Here is a 21,158-nt window from a genome sequence, read left to right as displayed (position 1 = left end):
TGTCCAGAGGGGAGAACCGAAAGCCACTCTGACAGCCCCGAGTTCGGGTGTTCCAACACACCGTAGTGGTCATTGCCCACCATTTGTAAATAGAGGAAGGGAGAGCTGTCAAGGAGACATCGACTAGAGTTCTTCAAGTTGAATGAAAATCTTAAGACAGAAAAACGTCGGCTATCTGTAGAACAGACGTCGTACTTAGCAACAACAGCAGTCGTCTTACGTCACATCTTGGTAATTATATGGAGGATACGGTAGCCAGGTAGGGACATGATCTGAGCACAGCATCCGTGGACCTCGGTAGAAGTGCTTCCACCTCTGGAGGTGAGCTGCGTCTCCCTGCAGGGACTGCGACTGTGTACGTAGCACCGCCCCCGCCATTACCTCGGCCTGGCCGTCAGCAGTTCATTACGACGGCCCGCCAGCGCGGCCCGCAGAATGGAGAGTGGCCGTGAAAAATTCAGCAGCTGGGGGTGGCGGCGGAGGCTGCAGGCGCACCGGACCGCCACCTGTCTAAGCAGCCGGCGCGGGTGCTCCTTCTAATGTCACTGGGCGGAAAAAAGTCACTCACGGGCGTTCAGAATCGACAGCTAAATGCAGCAGCACACGTTACTGTAAGATTGACAAGCATGCACTTCTATATATTTTGCGCAAGCATGCACAAAATGTTGTCGACGTCCCACTGTTCAAGAATATTTGTAAAGTTTGTGGTGTCAATATTCCTAGTTTTGGCAATGACGCGATCGCTTTAGCCACATTTGTACTTGTGGTCGGAAAGAAGAAAGGGGAGGAATCGTGATATTTCATCTACTGAGATGGTAATGAAAAGAATCACTTACTCCCTCTTTAACGTACGCAATGACTTGAGGATATATTCACGAGTTTGGAGCAATAATCTAAGGATGAATGAAGAGGCACGTTTGCACCTGCTTACAAATGGCTTTGAGCACTATGGGACTAAACTGCTGAGGTTATCAGTCCCCTGGAACTTAGAACTATTTAAACCTAACTAGCCTAAGGACATCACACACATCCATGCCCGAGGCAGGATTCGAACCTGCGACCGTAGCGGTCACGCAGTTCCAGACTGTAGCGCCTAGAACCGCTCGGCCACTCCTGCCGGTGCACCTGCTTACAAGATTAGCGTTGGATGTTTTGAGCTCGTCACATCCTGTGAATATTTAGAAGTAATATCAAGAAGCGATATTAATGGGACGATTACGTCAGATTACTGTCAGAGGAAATCGACGGGAGACCTAGATTCGTTGGAAGGATTCTGACAAATTCAATACAAGACAAGGAAATTGCATACTTCATACCAATTTTCCCATTGTTTGGAGTGTTTATCAAGTAGGCACGACAGAAGACATCGAAATAGCTGCTAGGATCGTAACAGGTCGGCTTAGCCCACTTGAAAGTCTAAAAGTAACGTCCTGGCAACTCAATTGGGAATTCTTGGAAGAAGAACGATTAAGTCCCGTCGAAAAACTATCAGGTAATTTTTGAGAAGCTGTGTTCTAAGAGGCTTGTGCGACCATTGTAATGCGATCGTCGTATTTGTCGTCTAGCGATCTCGAAAATAATAGAAGAGACATTAGGACACATACAGAGAGAAGTAGCAAGGCTACGAACAATCTGGCGCACTTTGCGCTTAAATGTGGTATTGAAGTATGCGATGTAAGTAACATCACAATCCAAATTGTGACCACTTGATCTTGAGAAGGCCGGCCGGGGTGGCCGAGCGGTTCTAGGCGCTACAGCCTGGAACCGCGGACCACTACGGTTGCGGGTTCGAGTCCTGCCTCGGGCATGGATGTGTCTGATGTCCTTCGGTTAGTTAGGTTTAAGTAGTTCTAAGTTCTAGGGGACTGATGACCTCAGAAGTTAAGTCCCATAGTGCTCAGAGCCTTTTGAACCTTGAAAAGTGCAAGGCTTAATGGGGGTAGGCTACAGGAAAAATCAGGGAGAAAGACCCTGAATTCATAATATCATCAAGCCATGACTCCTAACCCCCCCCCCCCCCCATCCTCTTCCCTCTCCTCCCATCCTCACCCACTCCCGTCTCTAGCCAATTACAGCGGAATACTAAAATGGAACAATCGGTCAAAAATGCAAGATAATGGAACAAGACCAATTGTACTAGTAGAAAAATTAAAAGAAAGCCATGTTCCTCCAAAAAATATGAAGTAACAACACAGAGTTATTAACACGAAAGTAATCTCTTTGATAAAATTATTTATCATTTATGGAGTACAAAGAAGACACACACACATCCACCCACCCACACACACACACAAGCAGCTTGTATTCTTATCATAATATGAAAATATGATTAAAGCCCTATACAAAAATTCGATCAAAGTAACGTTTTCTTATTTCTCAAAATATATAAGAGTTTGCACTTGCACACGTTACGAGCATAATGAACTTCAACTTACATATTCCGACATCTGAATTGCTGTATTACTCATTAAAATACACGTAGCGCATGTATAGGCACTACTAAAATAAATTATAGGTTAATTGATGACAGTAGTTTGATCTTTTATAAACTCATCTAAGTACATAAAAATAGGTTATCAGTTACTAGACCTTAAATAAAGTAGAATTTTACAGAAGTACTATAGAAGTGAAACAATCAACCCTCCTATTTAAAGCCGCCATAAACGATCAAACATTTTGTCAAACTTAACTATGCTTGTCAAATATTTGACCGTATACAGTGCTGCTCGACGTGTTTGTCAAGCACAGATCGTGTTTGGCGTGTTTGCGAGAAATTTTGATTGGCAGAAAGTTTGACAAGATGGTTGACTTCATTTGTGTCCACTTTGGGCCTCGTATGTTTAGGGAAAAATTGTCTTATCACACTTTATCTCACTGTATCAACAACTATGGAAACTACGATCAAGTATAAAAACAAAATACCACTGAAGATTACCAAAATTTAGAGGTATCACAGCTTTCCAGCCATGTATTACGCATAAAGAGGTTATGAAGAAATCGAAGTTCTCCGGTTCTTCCACGTGCGATGTGAGCTATATGTTCTCACACAATGGTATTTTAATGAACTGTCATTAGAGGACCAAGCAGAATCAATTTTTCTCATACTTCTTTATCAGTTTGAAGGTGAAGTACGTCAAACAAGATATTAAACTTTCGCTTTCCATCCGCAGAAAGTTGATATAATCATCAAATTCTGACTGTAACATTTCCATCAACAGGTTTTCAGTTGTATAATTCTCCCTCATTTTAAACCATTCCCTAGATCAGCGTCTTGTTTACTTCTTCTTTAAACACAGTGGCAGAGTCAATGTCAGATATGCTTTATCTGCATTTGTAGCTATTCCCACTAGTGCCAAAATTCTGCAAATACGAGAAGCGTCTGCTTCAAAAGTAAGAGTACAATGACAGGCTTTCCCGGTACGTGTACGAGGTTATTTGACACATCCGTAGCTACATAAAAGCAAACTTGACAGGAAAGTTTGCTATTTTAGGTGGGCATTATCAAGTTTTAAAAAGTTTCATTCTCAGGAAGTTCTTGCATTCATCAAGTTCTGAGAGTAATATTTCCTTTAGCAGATTTTTCATGCGCGAATCTCATTTTAAGCCTTTCCCTCGACCAGAGACGTGTTTTCATCTTCTTCTTTAAAAGTACCAAAGTCAGTTCCAGGACTGCTCTGTCTGCATTTGTGGCCGTTATCACTACTGTCAAAATGCACGCGGACACGAACAACGTCTGCTCCACAGTGAGATAAAACTGGCAAACGTTGTTTGAACGTGTACGGACTTGCTTGGCTAGATCAGAACGATTTTGTCAAGCACGTTTGATCGTTTGCAGGGGCCATAAGATCTAGTTGCTGACACACCAGTGGCTAACACCTCTCCCAGTAGCTGACACACGCAGCAGTTTCCCCTTCCCCCAGTAGCTGATACCCACTGAAGATACAGTATTTCGTCTCTCTGTAACGTTTTAACAAAAGAGGATCTGATACTAAAATATCAAAAAATCAGTTATGCGAGAAGCCTTCTGTTAAAATACCAGAAGCGTAGACTAATGGATGTGTAATACTATATAAAAAAAGAAGAAAATAGTAGATAATAGAAGTGGAAAGAAAGTACCGAAAACTGAATTAGCATCTTAAAATATTAAAAGGGTGAAATTTTGAATAATAAGCCGTAAGGTCTTACTGTGAACGTACTAAAAATGAAATCGTATAAAAAAAATTTCTTAAAATATTAAAAGTGCAGTCCTAGAACAACGGATGTGTAGGACATCAAGATTATAAAATTACTGTGGAATAATGTAGTGGAACTAGAACTGCATGAAATGCCATTAAATACTTAAAAAATGGGATTTCCCATAGCTAGCCTTTCTGGCATTATGGCTGAGATTGTCCTTAGAAAATCAATTTTTCACTAAAAACCCTGCAGTGGTCAGCGAAGTTCTCCACTGTTACCGCTACGGGGATGATGCTATTTTCTTACTTAGAGGAGATCAAAGGAATGTTAATGAGATAGCGGAGAGATTTAGTGCTTTCCAACCAAAAATTGGGTTTACACTCGAGCACGAAAATGAAAGAGCCACCAACTATCTCACATTACGGTTACAAGAGGCAAGTTAATACTGTTTTAGCGTGTACAGATCACCGACCTGTACAGACATTATTGTAGTGGCACCCTGAAAGAATCAAGACAGCATTTTTTAGATCCACGATTAACAGATTATTAAAACTGTCATTAATCGAGCATGAGAGGAATAAATAAATAGCTTCTTGCAGTGGACATCCATTGGTCTACACCTCTGGTATTTTGACCGAACGATTTTTACATAATCGATTTTTTTGCAATTTCTGTACAAGACCTTCTCGTGTTGAGCCCGTGGCAGCCTTTCCATTACCTATTGCCTGCTTTACCTGCTCTTAATCCCGCTCGCTACATGTTATAATTTTACTATTTTATGCCGTTTACGTTTTACACATCCACCGTTGTTCACTACTGGTGTTTCAATATAGCTTCTGTAATTTGAGCAAGACTCCCCTTGTTACCTCGTGATATCCACATCACCTCTTCCCTGCTTCCTTCCACTCCCCAAATCATTCTCACTCCAATTCCCCTTAACCCTCCCACCATCTCCTCTCACCTACCTTCAACTTATATTTAAATCAATGACCACAGCTTCAAAACATAGTACTCTGATGAGTGTTTCTGGATAGGCAAGACGGATTGCTGACGCAGGTACTTATATAAATTCTACATTTGCATAGTAAAATTATAAAATGCACCGAGGGGTATTAAGAGCAAGAAAAGAAGGCAAGAGAGGGGGGGAGGACTGCTACGGGCTTAGAGAGAGAGAGGGCCCTATACTAAAAATGCAAAAAGTAATTATTAGACAATACATATTTTACATATATAGGTTTACCTTGTTTTGGATTTGAGATGATGCTGAGTGATGGAAAAATGTAGTGTTACTAAAAACGTGCAGCTTAAACTGTACAGTAAATGAGAATTATCTTAAGTATCAACTGCTGATTCTCACGAGATGAGTATGTCATCTAAAGTGAAATACAAATTACAGCAGCTTTTGGTGGTTTCGTGATGCCATTCTATAAATATATTGAAGCTGTGCAGCAGTTTTTAAAGAAAACATACGAAATAGTCATTGTACACTGCTTCAACTCTGTCAAAGAGTTCTGCAAACTCAATAGCTAGACAATGGTGGTGTGCCCATCTTCCAGCACCCCATGACTAGGCATTTTTAGTGGATGAGAGAATATGCTGGCTAGGCCAACAGTCAAATGCCCTCTGTATACATGTAGTTCAGAACAGCACAGGCCACGAGCGATTATGCGTTATCTTGCTTAGAGGTAACGTCAAGGAAATCTCCAAGAGAAAGCACAGTTGTTGGTTTTAAAACGTCATAAGTGTAACGCCTGTCGTCCAAGTTACCGGCTCTGCGAACTAGAGGTGATCGTGTTGTGTACCGAATGGCAACCCATAACATACCGAAAAATGCAGGGCATGTATGACTATGAAGGCAGGCCTCGGTGGCCGAGAGGTTCTAGGCACTACAGTCTGGAACCGCGCGACCGCTACGGTCGCAGGTTCGAATCCTGCCTCGGGCATGGATGTGTGTGATGTCCTTAGGTTAGTTAGGTTTAAGTAGTTCTAAGTCTAGGGGACTGCTGACCTCAGATGTTAAGTCCCATAGGGCTTAGAGCCATTTGAACCATTTCTTTTTTTTTTTTTTTTTTACTATGAAGGAAGTAAACTGGCAGATTTCGTTCTTCTTTGAACCTCCATACACGAATACATCCATGATGATGCTGTATGCGGAACCAGGACTCACCTGAAAAGACGATTCAGTGCTGCTGCTGCTGCTGCTGCCGCCAGTGTTGTCGTTGTGCGCAAAACGGCCGACGCGCCTCTCTCCGCTGCTGTGTCAAAGGAACCAGACGAATTGATGACCACGGTGCTTCAGCTGCATACGTTATCTCCCTTTCTATGTCTACACTTGTTTAACTGTAAACAGGCCCGTATCCTGGCTCTTACTATGCGGCATGACTGTACGAACCTGTACTCCGCGCGGGATTAACCGCCAGGAAGCAAAGATACGTTACAATGAGTTAACAATAAATGGTATGTGTTGGTAACGGCAGATGTGTTTGTATGCCAGTGGTGATGGTTGCGGTTTTATAAATGAAGCTAGCAATGTATTCAAGTATGTGACAGATAAACATCCCAACCGGTCTAAGGCGCTGCAGTCATGGACTGTGCGGCCGGTCACGGCGGAGGTTCGAGTCCTCCCTCGGGTATAGGTGTGTGTGTGTGTGTGTGTGTGTGTGTGTGTGTGTGTGTGTGTTTGTCCTTAGGATAATTTAGGTTGAGTAGTGTGTAAGCTTAGGTTCTGATGACCTTAGCAGTTAAGTCCCATAAGATTTCACGCACATTTGAACCTGCATGACTGAGTGAACAATATGTCTGTCTTCTCGGGCGCTCTTCTCCTGGGTCAGCTTTGAGTGTGCCCCTCCTGAAACCATCGATGCCACATTCACGTTATAGTCGTGTATTCCGTCCAATGCGAGCAGTAATCGCGCACTCCACGGACTCCTCACAAATGAACAACATTCGCATGCCATTTGTGAATGAGAAACCTGCACCGTAATCTTTCCTTATACACAGGTTGTATACGGAGTAACTTCTACTTACTGTGTGTGATTGCCTTGAAATTCTGATCATCTGCATACTTACAGCCAGCATCAGTTTTATTGTATGTAACCTTCACGGCGTTGCAACTTTAATGACCAGTAGCGTAATTCACTGAGGCAGGAATTTGTTCAGTTAAACCTATACGCAGTCAGATCGAACTTCAATTTCTGGGTGGTTATAATTAAAGAGCAGCTACTCGCGGAGGTCCGATGTGGGTTGTAATTACCGTACAGCAGCGTAACTTTGTATATATGCCAATGCGTTAATGCGGAGCCGATTTACGCTCGAAAATGATTAGTTCCAACTTTGACCACCAGGTGCAAATATGGCGCTGTAGACCGCTTTATGACGGTATGACATCCATCATTTGACGAGCCATAACGTGCGTGAACTGTATGACTATCGAAAAAGGGAGACCGCGCGCTGCCAGTGAAACTGTGTTATGTGAATGGCAGCGGGTATACTGCTGTATTGTATCTCTAACTGAAAGATTTAAAGAAGATGATAATGAAGTTAGAAAATATGGTTCCCTTGATGCCGTACCTGGAAGAAGGTATTCTACTCCGGTGCAAGCTATTGGAGAGGTTGCTGTTGCTGTTGCTGTAACTGACCATGCTGCACATACCATGCGGGGAGCTAGGGCTCATGCAGTGTCACAAGAATTGCCCATCCCATGGTCAGCAGTACGGGAAAGTCTTGCGGCCTATTTTGCACTAGTACCTTTACAAGTTCCAGGTGGTGCAGCAACTGAAACATCACGATACGCAGCAATGTTCTGAAGTTGCTCGTCGATTTGCGGCACAGATCGAAGTTGATGACATGTGGTCGGGCAATATTCTATAGAGTGACAAGGCACATTTTACGCTAAATGGTGCAGTGCCTACGCAGAACTGCCGAATTGGGGCATTGTTCAACCGCTTGTTGTGCTCGAAGACCCATTGCACTCGCCGTATGTGACTGTGTCATGTCGATTTACGGGCTCATCTATTCTCGGTCCGTTCTTCTTGGAAGAGAATACACCCAGACGGCTTGTCAGGTGTACCGTGACGCCCGCACGTTATCGAGACCTCCTTATATAGCATGTGATTCCTGGAAGATCACAATTGTGTGGAAACCACTGTCTTCATGCAAGATGGGGCAACAGCTCATGTCGCTCGCGCAGTGAAAGATCTGTTGAATGCAGATTTCCACGAACTTGTTATCTCCAGAGGTTTTTCAGATGCATAACCTGCAAGATCAAATGCTACGACTCCATGCCAGTTTCGTTTCTGGGGATATATAAAAGGACTTGTTTGCCATGGACACGTCCGATGGCTATCTGATGTGAAGGAACATGTTGCTCAGATTCCACTGGGACGGCTGCGAGCAACTGTTTAACACGTCGTTTTACGGATGCAGCATCTCGTCGGCGTTTCCGGTCGTCATATTGAATAAATTGTGGAAGCGGCGGTTAATAATTAATTCAACAATATGCCTTTCTCACTTGTTTGACCTTTTCTACCCACGTCCCGTTCCTAATACACAAACAATTGGAAACACTTCTGTAAGTCTTTCTTGCATTCTCAGCGCCAGATTTGCATCTGGTGACCAAAATTGGAACTATTTTTTCCCAATGTAAATGGCTCCACAATAATGCATTAGAATATGTACCAAGTTTCGATGGCATGCAATTATTACAGCCCATATTGGGCATCTGTAAGTAACTGTACAGTCTAACAAATACTCGTACAATCGCGACACTCACTGTTGTGAAAATTGTTACCGGCTGTTGGGGGGCGACAGTAGCGCCCTAGCGGAGATAAAGACATCCTTTTCTTAAATTCGTGTGTATTGTCAATAATGTTTATTTTTATTTCTTTACCTACGTAATTTAGGAAATAATTATTATATTGCGGTGTATGAAACGTTAGTGAAATATCAACAAAAATGAATGACACACAGATGTAGGTGAACAATAAATCAACAGAGTATTTCTTTGAGAACCAATATACAATTGTTTTTTTCTATGCCTGTCTTCCTCCACTTGGTTTCTACAGTATTTCTGTGCTTCTCTGTCCTTAATATGATTGGCAATTTGTTTGTCGCGTAACTATTTTGCACGGAATATGTTTCTGAAATTCTTAAACTTAGCCCCTTTTTCCATCACGTGAAGACATATTCAATGTTATGGCTTCATCCTGAAGAAATGTCTTGCGCTGAAGAGTCTGATGTTTCAGTTTATTATGTCTCTGGCTCTGAAGTAACAACAGTTCTGGAATTTTAGGATTATTGCTATTGGAGTTATATTATCACGTCGGCGTAGCTGTCTTCTCTCCTTCAAAAGTTGTGACTGCATTTATAAAATAAACTACACATTATTTTGTAATTATATGAATTATTTCTGCAGAAGTTTGTCTCTTCAGCTACTTATCAACCATTTCAGTCTCATCAAAATAGACGTTACGGCCGACTAAATGTCTATAGGTTGAAAGAGAATTGTAGCTAAAGTCACGCAATGCTCTATTTCATATCTCTTGCGGTAAGAAACTTCCAGGTGGATCAAAACTGTGTGCCGGACCGGGACTCAAACGTGAGACATTTGCCTTTGACGGGCAAGAGCTGCACAGATTGAGCTCTTTAAGTACGATTTACGATCCGGCCTGCTTCCACCAGAACCTCATCTCCTACTTTCCCAATTTCACAGAATATCACAGTTCTCCACCGTTCCTTGCGGGACAAGCACTTACGGGAGGTAGAAGAAGAGGCTCTGTAATAAGTAAAGACATGGGAGCGGGTCGTGAGTCGTACTTGGATAGGTCGGTCGGTACAGCACTTTCCCGTGAAAGCCAAAAGGACCTAAGTTCGAGTCCCGGTCCTGCACATAGTTTTGATCTGCCAGGGAGTTTCAAACCAGCGCATACTTCGCTGCAGAGTGAAAACTCATTCTCGCCTCTTGGATACTTAGGAAAACTAAATAGTGACAAATGTAGTGCCTTCTTGTTGTTATTCCTGTAATATACTACTGGCCATTAAAATTGCTACACCAAGAAGAAATGCAGATGATAAACGGGTATTCATTAGACAAATATATTATACTAGAACTGACATGTGATTATATTTTCACCCAATTTGGATGCATAGATCCTGAGAAATCAGTACCCAGAACAACCACCTCTGGCCGTAATAACGGCCTTGATACGCCTGGACATTGAGTCAAACAGAGCTTGGATGGCGTGTACAGGTACAGCTGCCCATGCAGCTTCAACACCATACCACAGTTCATCAAGAGTATGGACGGGCGTACAGTGACGAGCCAGTGGCTCGGCCACCATTGACCAGACGTTTTTAATGCTGAGAGATCGGCAGAATGTGTTGGCCAGGGCAGCAGTCGAACATTTTCTGTATCCAGAAAGGTCCGTACAGGACCTGCAACATGCGGTCGTGCATTACCCTGCTGAAATATAGGGTTTTGCAGGGATCGAATGAAGGGTAGAGCAACGGGTCGTAACACACCTGAAATGTAACGTCCACTGTTCAAAGTGCCGTCAATGCGAACAAGAGGTGACCGAGACGTGTAACCAGTGGCACCCCATACCACCACGCCGGGTGATACGCCAGTATGGCGCTGACGAATACACGCTTCCAATGTGCGTTCACTGCGATGTCACCAAACACGGATGCGACCATCATGATGCTGTAAACAGAACCTGGATTCATCCGAAAAAAATGACGTTTTGCCATTAGCGCACTCAGGTTCGTCCTTGAGTACACCATCGCAGCCGCTCCTGTCTGCGATGCAGCGTCAAGGGTCTCCGAGCTGATAGTTCATGCTGCTGCAAACGTCGTCGAACTGTTCGTGCAGGTGGGTCTTGCAAAGGTCCCCGTCTGTTGACTCAGGGATGGAGACGTGGCTGCACGATCCGTTACAGCCATGCGGATAAGATGCCTGTCATCTCGACTGCTAGTGAACCGAGGCCGCTGGATCCAACACGGCGTTTCGTATTACGCTCCTGAACCCACCGATTCCATATTCTGCTAACAGTCATCGGATCTCGACCAACGCTAGCAGCAATGTCGCGATACGACAATCCGAAAATCGCGATAGGCTACAATCCGACCTTTATCAAAGTCGGAAACGTGATGGTACGAATTTTTCCTCCTCACACGAGGCATCACAACGTTTCACCAGGCAACACCTGTCAACTGCTGTTTGTGTATGAGAAATCGGTTGGAAACTTTCCTCGTGTCAGCACGTTGTAGGTGTCGCCACCGGCGCGAACCTTGTATGAATGCTCTGAAAAGCTAATCATTTGCATATCACTGCATCTTCTTCCTGTCGGTTAAATTTCGCGTCTATAGCACGTCATCTTCATGGTGTAGCAATTAAAATGGCCAGTAGTGTATATTGCACTACACTGCCCCCTTTTGTGTAAACCAAGTCACATACGTATTAATATGAACGATTATATTCGCTTTCATCAGAAATTGCATTCAACAGTGTAGCTTACTGGCAGCTTGGCGCGCTGCAGTCACAGTGTACAACAAAAATGAGCAGGAGTGTCGTGACAGTATGTTTTAGTCTGTGGTATTACCCGCTGCCCTCAATTTCTTACGACACGTCTTCAGTGGGCTGAGGAACGTGTGTAAGCGCCTGCCCCGTTCCTAGTGCCACTGTACGTAATAGTGTAGCACGGAAAACTGCTGTTAGCTGGGGGACACACCGGTAATTGGCGCACGGCGACCCGGCCTTGACGCGCTCGGGCCGGCGCGGCGGCTTCCTTGGTGCGCCGTGGGGCTTCGGCAGCCCGCCAGGCGCCTCCGCTAACGGCGCAGTGCTCCTAGGCCGTCGAGGGGGACAGCCGCCATGGCTGCGCTAGCCGGTAAGCACGCGCCACTGCATGCACCCACCTTCCTGACCAGCAGCTGCCTACATAATCTGTACTAATATGATCTCTGCACACTCTCTCTAATGTCGTGGGCACAACTGCTCTGACTGATACGCTGCAGCTAACGAGACAAAGTGCAACAGTTAACTACGCCAATAATAATTTTATTTAAGTTCACGGTGCGTTTCGACGGTTTTTACCTCATCCTCAGGTGCATACAGTCGTTTATATGTGGATCCTGAAGACGAGGGTCTAAACCCACGAAACGCATCTTGGATGTCAGTGAAAAGGAGACTGACGTGGTCAACTGTTTCAATTTTTCACTTGAATACAATCGTTAATATCTGGGTGCTGAGGACGAGATGATATAACCCATCGAAACACATCGTGAACGTTATAATCTCTCCTCCTCCTCCTGCGATATACGTAATTATGTTTAGCTGTGTGGTTGATGAGACTGATGCGAAAAAAAATGTTGCTTACCGTTTTAGTTAAGTATAGTGTTGTCTCCTTCGAAGTAGTTCCCTTCTGATTGGACACTCTTTTTCCAGTGCTTCTGCCATTGATGGTAACATTTCAGGAACTCACATTCTGTAATATCCTCCAAGACCCTCGTCACAGCTTTTTGGACACCTTGTGTTGTGTATTTGTATGGAGTGTAGCCATGTATGGAAGTGAAACGTGGACGATGAATAGCTTAGACAAGAAGAGAATAGAAGCTTTCCAAATGTGGTGCTACAGAAGAATGCTGAAGATGGGTAGATCACATAACTAATGCGGAGGTGTTGAATAGAATTGGAGAAAAGAGAAAGTTGTGGCACAGCTTGACTAGGAGAAGGGATCGGTTGGTGGGGCATATTCTGAGGCATCGAGGAATCACCAATTTAGGATTGGAGGGCAGTGTGGAGGGCAAAAATCGTAGAGGGAGACCAAGAGATGAATACACTAAACAGATTCAGACGGATGTAGGTTGCAGTACGTACTGGGAGATGAAGCAGCTTGCACAGGATAGAGTAGCATGGAGAGCTGCATCAAACCAGTCTGAGGACTGAAGACCACAACGACAACGCGTTGCTTGAGAAACGTGTCCCTTGACCGCCGTTTTGATTCTTGGAAATAGAAAAAAGTCGCACGGAGCGATATCTGGTAATAAGGTGGCTGTGGTAGTACTGAAATTTGTTTTGATGTTCAAAATTGCTGTACTGAGAGAGCAGTATGGGATGGCGCAGTATCGTGATGCAGAATCCAATTATCAGCAATGTTGGCACGGCCACGAAGAACTCTTTTACGAAGTCTTTCTAAAATTTCTTTGTAGTAATACTGGTTAACTGTTTGTCCAGGAGGCACCCACTCTTTGGAATCAAAGCAGCACACTGCGGTCTTCATCTTCAACATTCGTTCTGCATTCACTAAACATTGTATGCCAACCATAAACTTGAGCTCTTGACATAACCTCCTCTCCAAAAGCCTTCTGAAGCTTACCGTAAGTTGGCGTCGCGTTTTCACCCAATTTAACGCAAAAAGAAATGGCATACCGTTGCGCAGTATTATGCAATTCTATTTCCGTGACGAGAGACACAAACACGTGTTAACTTACTACAGCACAACTCACGACTGAGCAGTTGCATCGATGTGCCGCTTGGACTAGAAGCAGCTTATAGACCAAGGTCAAAGATATTGTGTCTACGCAAGCCTGCAGGGTTGCCACATCTTGCAAAGAAAATCAGTCTCATTACTTTATTGTCGCACCTCGTATACAGCGTTTTCATCCTTGTTTCTCTCGTCTTATATCCTTACAATCGATTAGTCGCTCAGTGAGCAATTTTATCTCTGTTGTTTATCTTAAAATGAATTAGACATGCATACACAGATGTAGTTGTCTTCTTGTGCTCGAAGTTAAGCTGAGCTGACAAAAGAGGGGAGAGCTCACGCTTTGAAGCGCATCCTGTTATTAAACTCTGAGTTTCAGAATACACTACCTGACAAAAAAAGATGACCCACTCCGAAGACATGATCGGATGCCTGTGTAGCTCTATACACGTACACATCATCGGTGCGTATATGATTACAGCCGCAAGTCTCTCTAACAGGTAGAACGCCCATCAGAGTGCAATAGTGTTGTTCACATTTAGTGCTATTACCTGGCCTGGTGAGGCAGCGTGAGTAACGTCACACGTCAGTGATCGTTCAAGGACTCAGATATGCCCGGTACTCTTGCGAAACTGCGTTTTCAAAGTGTCCTGATTGAGGGTCTCCATTTGGTCAGCTGTTCGGAAGGTGGAGCATTCGAAAGTGACAGTCAACCGATGTTGGACTGCATTGGATCGTGAGGGCACACGTCCTCGTCAAGATTCGGGTTGGCAACTTCTGACAGCACTAGGGGTCGTCGCTGTACTTTGCACCAAGCGCACTGTAACCCTTTCACATCTGCACCGGCCTTCCGAAAACAAGTAATGGACTATCTGAAACTTCCTGTGTCATACTGCACCGTTGGTCGGAGACTAGCAGCACTCGGACTAGAAATTTACCGTCCCATGCGTAGACAGCCGTTAACAGCGCAACACAAATGATTGCATACGCAGGGTGAAAAGTATTTAAACCGACAAACTCTGGGAGGTTGTAGGGGACATGAAAACAAATATTTTTCCATAATGTCATTTTTTCCTATGAGAAGTATTTAAACCGGTAGAGGAAGATTTCTCTGGTGGCAAATTAATTAAACCAACAAACACTTTCCCATTTTCTTATGATCAAGAGACAACACATTAATACAACCCAATTTCAATTACAGTAGATTTTCAAAAATGCCTCCATTGACACGTAAACAAAGGTTACACCGTCGGATCATGTTCTGTCTGACACGGGCAAAAACCCCAGGAGTATCCTGAATTGTTCCTGCTGCTGCTACTATCCGAGCAACCAGATCCTCTTCTGATGCAACAGGAGTTGTGTAAACAAGATTGCGTATCTCTCCCCACACAAACAAGTCCAGAGGGGACATATCGGGGGATCGAGCAGGCCATGGTACAGGACCACCTCTGCCAATCCAAGTTTCTGGGAACCGTCGGTACAGGAATCGACGCACACGACAACTGAAAAGTGGCGGCGCCCCGTCATGTCGGGTCCACATGCGTTGTCTTGTAGGGAGTGGGACGTCTTCCAGCAATTCTGGCAATGTTCTGGCGAGAAAATAGTAATAGTGCCTGCCATTTAATGGCCTAGGTAGCAGATACGGCCCAATTAAACAGTTCCCAATAACACCGACCCACACATTAACGAAGAACCGCACTTGATGAGCGCTAGTAACTGTGGCATGGGCGTTATCCTGACTCCAAACACGTGAATTGTGCATGTTGAAGACTCCATCACGCCCGAAAGTTGCTTCATCGGTAAACAACACAAAAGATGGAAATGTAGGATGCATTTCACACTGTTCCAGGTACCACTGCGAAAACTGTGCTCTGGGTGGATAACCAACTGGTTCCAGGTTGTGGAGACGCTGTAAGTGAAATAGAAGTAAAAATTTCTCTCGAAGGTCTGTTCTTACATTCGTCTGATTCGTCCCCATGTTACGTGCAGTTGCACGAGTGCTGATTGAAGGATCCCGCTCCACATGCTTCAACACAACTTCCTCAAATTGCAGCTTTCTTACCGCGCGACGGCGTCTCTCTCCAAGTAATCTAAATGCCCCGGTCTCACGCATACGTTGGTACATAGCAACAAAGGTCGTATGATGCGGGATACGGCGATTAGGATATTTTGCTGATGAACCCGCTGTGCAGCTCATAATACGCACCAACCATAACAGTGTACTCCTTCCAAGTGTATCGCTCCATTAGTAAACAGAGACAATGCACAGCAGACAATGGGCAGCAGTTGCCTACACAAGTGAAGAGCGTAATACGCCGTGTAACAACTGAAGAACGTAATACGGCCTCGAACGGTTTAAATACTCCTCATAGGAAAAAATGACATTAGGGAAAAATATTTGTTTTGATGACCGCTACAACCTCCCAGAGTTTGTCGGTTTCAATACTTCTCACCCTGTAGAGTGGCGCCGTAACCGGTAAGCAATGTATGCTGCGACGAATCACAGTTCTGCACTACCCCGGATGAACATCGTCGGCGAATAGGGTGACGATCTGGGGAGAGATTCCATTCTTCCAATGTTCTGGAGAGGTGTATGGTGTTATTCCTGGCATCATGGGGTGGGGAACCATCGGATATGACTTCAGATCACGGCTAGTAGTGATTGAGGAACTACGATGGCACAACGGCGTATCACGGACATTCTGTGACGTCATGTGCTACCTCTCATGCGACAGTATTGTGGTGCTACTTTTCAACAGGACAATGCTCGTCCACACGTGGTACGCGTCACTATGAATTCTATCATCGATGGAATATGTGAGTGACCAGCTTGGACGTCAGCTGCACTCCAGTGGCAGTATCCAGGATATGAAGGACCAGTTATAGCAGTTGTAGAGGGATAGGATACTGCGGCTTTGTGACACACTTCCCTACAGAATCAGTGCACACACCCAGGCCAGAATGGAAGCAACGTAATACTGATAAATGGGCTCACACTGCCAAGTTCTTTGTAAATTTGACATGATATTGTAATCAATGAAATAACACCACATGCCTTCTCAACCCGTAAAGTTTCATTTCGTTTACTTTTCCCCTTCTGGGATTTTTCACTTTTTTGTCAGGTGTGATCTACGTTAATGAATAACCTACTCAGTGATTTAATTTTTATGTTGTTAGAAGAAGAACGGTGAAAGAGAATTATCTTGAAAGGTAAGAAAAGATTTCTTCCAACAATCGCTGTTTGCTATATGAGATTGTTAATAAAAAGGTGACTGACACGGGCAACTGTTTCAAACATTTCTATGTCGTAAGCAGAATTACATGGACCTAATAAGGTTGATGTGCCAAAGAAAGAGATCGAAATATGTCGTTCCGACGCTGTGTGTCGTCTTAAGGCCGGCGTATTACCCGACGTTGCCCAGTTAACCACTTAGCCCAATTTCTCCTAACATAAGGGCACAGGAGAAGTGTTCTTGGCACATTCGGTTCACTTTATAAGGCTATAAACAGTTCTGTTTGTTATCTACGTACAAACATGAAACTTAATGTTATTGAGACTCTCACCATCACCCTCAAAAAGATATGAATGTGTCATTAATATTTCCGATTATTTTCACGAGTCTTCCTTTCCCCAGAGCTATCGCTAACCCTTTGAATGCTGTGGGCTTCTTTCCCGAAATTGTATTTTCTTCCTGTTAGTAAGTTATACAGGGTGTTAAAAAACAGAATTCCTTATTTTTGGAAGGTGGTGACATGGAACATAACAAGAGAAAAATGTCAGTAAACATGAGCTCTAAAATGCATACCTTAAGAGCTTGTTCGTCTCCACTAGAGTAAAACAAATCTGTTCCACAGACCACGTGCTCATAGCTCTTAATATACTCTCTTTACATATCACGTTTAATGAACATTTTTTGTTGTTTTGGTACATACTACCACCTCTCAAAATATGGATATTAAAGAGCTTGCCGCAAAATAGGCGTGTTTCACAGTAGCGAAGATGAACGAGTCCTCACAGCTCCTAAGGTTTGCACTTTAAAACCGATATTTAATGGACAATTTTTACTTGTTTTGGTCCATACTGTCACCCCCTAAAAATGTGGAATACTTTCTCATTAACAACCTGTATATTTACAAAAATGCCTGAAAATCCTGAAGTTGTTCTAGACCTATCCTAGAACAAATACATTCAGTTTCAGGATTTTTCGTTATCTTCCGAAACCTTTTACTGAGAATGCCGAAATTGTTCCTCTGAAACTGACACGGATGAATTCCCCATCATAGTCCATTCCTGGCTTGTGGTCTACTGACTGTCCTTCCCTTCTTGTCGCCGCAGAATATGTGTAGGTCGCTGCCGCATTGTCCGTTATTACGGTCACGCAGATGTTTAAATCGGACTTGCCGCAGTGGTAACACCGGTTCCCGTCAGATCACCGAAGTGAAGCGCTGTCGGGTTGGGCTAGCACTTGGATGGGTGACCATCCGGTCTGCCGAGCGCTGTTGGCAAGTGGGGTGCACTCAGCCCTTGTGAGGCAAACTGAGGAGCTAGTTGATTGAGAAGTAGTGGCTCCGGTCTCGGAAACTGACATACGGCCGGGAGAGCGGTGTGCAGCCCGCATGCCCCTCCATATCCGCATCCAGTGACGCCTGTGGGCTGAGGATGACACGGCGGCCGGTTGGTACCTTTGGGCCTTGATGGCCTGTGCGGAGAGATGTTTAAATATTGAGGCATTCTCTCACTGCCATAGAAACATTTTAATGTTTCCCTTCGAGCTAACAAATCTTCTTTCATTCGCCATTCCTACTACGAGATTACCATATTTGTCCTATTTCACACTGTTTCATACCCCAAACTACTTAAGCGATACGACACTCTCCAGACGTTAACCACACATCGTGCAATCTTTGTAATGGGGATTATCGTGTATTTACTGGTATTTAAAGAATATTGCCATTCAAAATTTGACTTGGAAATAATGTGTAAGTTGATCTGCGTTTCCTTGTAATCTTCTGGTGACAATATTTTCCAGTAGACTAAAGCACAGTGAAAAATCTATGAACCTTACTTACACATCGTGATAAACTGTTAGTGCCTAGAGAGGGTATTAGCAATCATGATACGCTTCATTGCGGCCCATGCGATGTTACTCTTATTTCGATTTTGATTAACATTCGTCATTCATTTTAACTACTGACTCTGTTAATCCTAAATTCATAGGAGCAAAAACCTGTGTATGAAGATAACATTTCTACTTTCGAGCATACCTGTTTGATGCGCCTAGTTTTTTATAGGCGCTATCTCTCTCTCTCTCTCTCTCTCTCTCTCTTTCTCTTTCTCTTTCTCACTTGCGTGCCCACGCACGCACGCGCACACACACACACACACACACACACACACACACACACACACACACACACACGCTATTTTACTAACGTCAACGAAGCGTTCTAGGATTTTACTGATTTGCGTGTGGATGCAATCGATTGCATCTGGATCCCAAAGAAAAAACCGTCGAAACGCATCGTGGATATTAATAAAAAGATGACTGACGCAATTACCTGCTTCAGTTTGTCGTATATCATAAACAGTCCTACATGAACGTAAAAGATTAAAGTGCAAGAGCACGCAATCAATAATGTGCCTTTCGGATGCAGCGTGTGATTTTAAGCCGGGCGTATTACCCGACGTTGTCTGGTTTATCTTAACCTAAGGACACAAGATAATGATTCTTGACACATTTTATTCGCTCTGTAAGGTTTTAGAGAGTTGTGATTGGAATTTTTAAATAACTGCAGATACCGTGCCATTGAGATCATTAAAAGTATGAATTTGGTATATATTGCTTTCCTAAAGTAGTATTTGTTTTCATTTAGGCCTAAGGACCAAAACAAAAAGAAACGCCGTCTATCAGAACAAATTTTTCGGGGCGGACAGTAAACTGCTGAGGAAAATATTTCTGTAATTAAAAAAGTTAGCCATCTGAAGATGGGCATAATAGCCTGAGACCCGTAATGGCGTTAAAATCAAGCTATCTAAAAATATTTATGTCTGGTTGTGTTCTCCACCAACAAAGAGTTATTTCAGTACCTTCTAACTTAATTATTTATTTCCCTATTGCATTATCGTACTTGCGTCCGCTAAGAAAATAGAACAATATTTGTGCGAAGACCAATATAGAGCTATTTTCCTGTTGTCGCAACCGTTGATTGTAACTTCCTACATCCCAGTAACACGCTACTTGTCTTAAATAATTCGTCAGGCTTCCAGTAATAGCAGGCAGTAAGAAACAAAATCAATCGATGACACTTCGCCATGGCAGCATGAGAATATCTCAATATTTCAATATGTGCGTGACTCTAATGAGCCTCTGTGGGAATCTATATTCTACGACCATACGAAAGGAGTATAAAGGGGGGGGGGGGGGGAGGGGAATATCCTTGAAGATCAAACTTCCGGTGTCCAACTATGGGGAAATTTGTAGCGCCATTTTCTTAGCTACCATTCCGGCATTCCTCTCAAACGGTTTAGGAAACCCACGTAAAACATAAAACTAGATGCACTAACTGGCTTTGGATCCCGTTCCTCCTGATTTATTGTACAATATCTTAGCCAACTGGTCACATCAGACGGTATAGCGACACAGAATTTTGGTACCATTTAGGCATAATACTTCATGCGGATCTATACGACGGAAATTCGGAAGCAAGTGTTCGGCAGAAAGCACCTGGTACTCTGATGTAGACTAATATTTGAGAGACTGACTTTCATTGGCCTGTGTTATTACATTATGGAGATCCTTAGTTGAGTCCACAGCCTGACACACACACACACACACACACACACACACACACACACACACACACACACACTGGATGCTTCTAAATCCTTGCTCCAAGCGACTAGGGGTGATAGATTACGTCATAGAGAACAACTTCTGCTGATGCTTCCTTCGGATGACACTAGTATTCCTTTAGTCTTTTATAATTAGTTATGCGCCTGAGAGATGGTAGGGCATATGCACTCTTCAGTGTTGGTGTGCAGTATGTGTTCCATATAAAGCGGTCATGAGCTCTTTGTGAAACAGGGTAGTCCAAGCTTCTAAAATACCTTTCTCTCTTTAGAGACAATCATTTTGAAGGTTTTCTAGTTGAAAATCACTGTATCAATTTACAGGACTAGGTAGTATGCAGAACACCTGCTTAGTAGCCCTTGATAGTTCAGTGAAATCTATTCGTCCCAGGGCCGGTGTTTACTAAAGGACCCTAAGCGACATCAGGTACGTCAGCGAACATTTTGTCTCAAAGATACAAACTAATTTTGGAAGATACGAAAAAAATGTAGCGTACTTAGACTCAGAAGATATGTAATCTCAAGTTTAGTTGAATATAAAGATTAGAGCTGTCTATATCTTTTAGAGAAAACGAAATAAGCCAGAAATCAATTTCTTGTGTCATCATATTTCCAGAAATTTGACTGCATAACTAACCTGGCTACAAGAG

General features: G+C 43.5%; 1 protein-coding gene across 2 annotated transcripts in view; it reads left to right on the top strand.

The window, feature by feature from the left end:
• The window catches only part of LOC124788337 (complexin), a 723,750-nt gene that overhangs the window by 29,992 nt on the left and 672,600 nt on the right, over positions 1-21,158 (top strand). The window contains exon 1 of one of the 2 annotated variants that reach the window (XM_047255594.1): positions 11,985-12,062. The exons of the other annotated variant lie outside the window; for it this stretch is intronic. Within the exon in view, the coding sequence (XP_047111550.1) occupies positions 12,047-12,062 (16 nt within the window). The 5' untranslated portion in view covers positions 11,985-12,046. Of the gene's footprint in view, positions 1-11,984; positions 12,063-21,158 lie in introns of those variants that run through there. 2 annotated transcript variants of the gene reach the window in all.

Source organism: Schistocerca piceifrons, chromosome 3 (assembly GCF_021461385.2).
Source record: "Schistocerca piceifrons isolate TAMUIC-IGC-003096 chromosome 3, iqSchPice1.1, whole genome shotgun sequence".
Taxonomy (NCBI): domain Eukaryota; kingdom Metazoa; phylum Arthropoda; class Insecta; order Orthoptera; family Acrididae; genus Schistocerca; species Schistocerca piceifrons.
The sequence above is the reverse complement of the archived record's forward strand: the minus strand, read 5'-3'. Positions and strand labels throughout refer to the sequence as shown.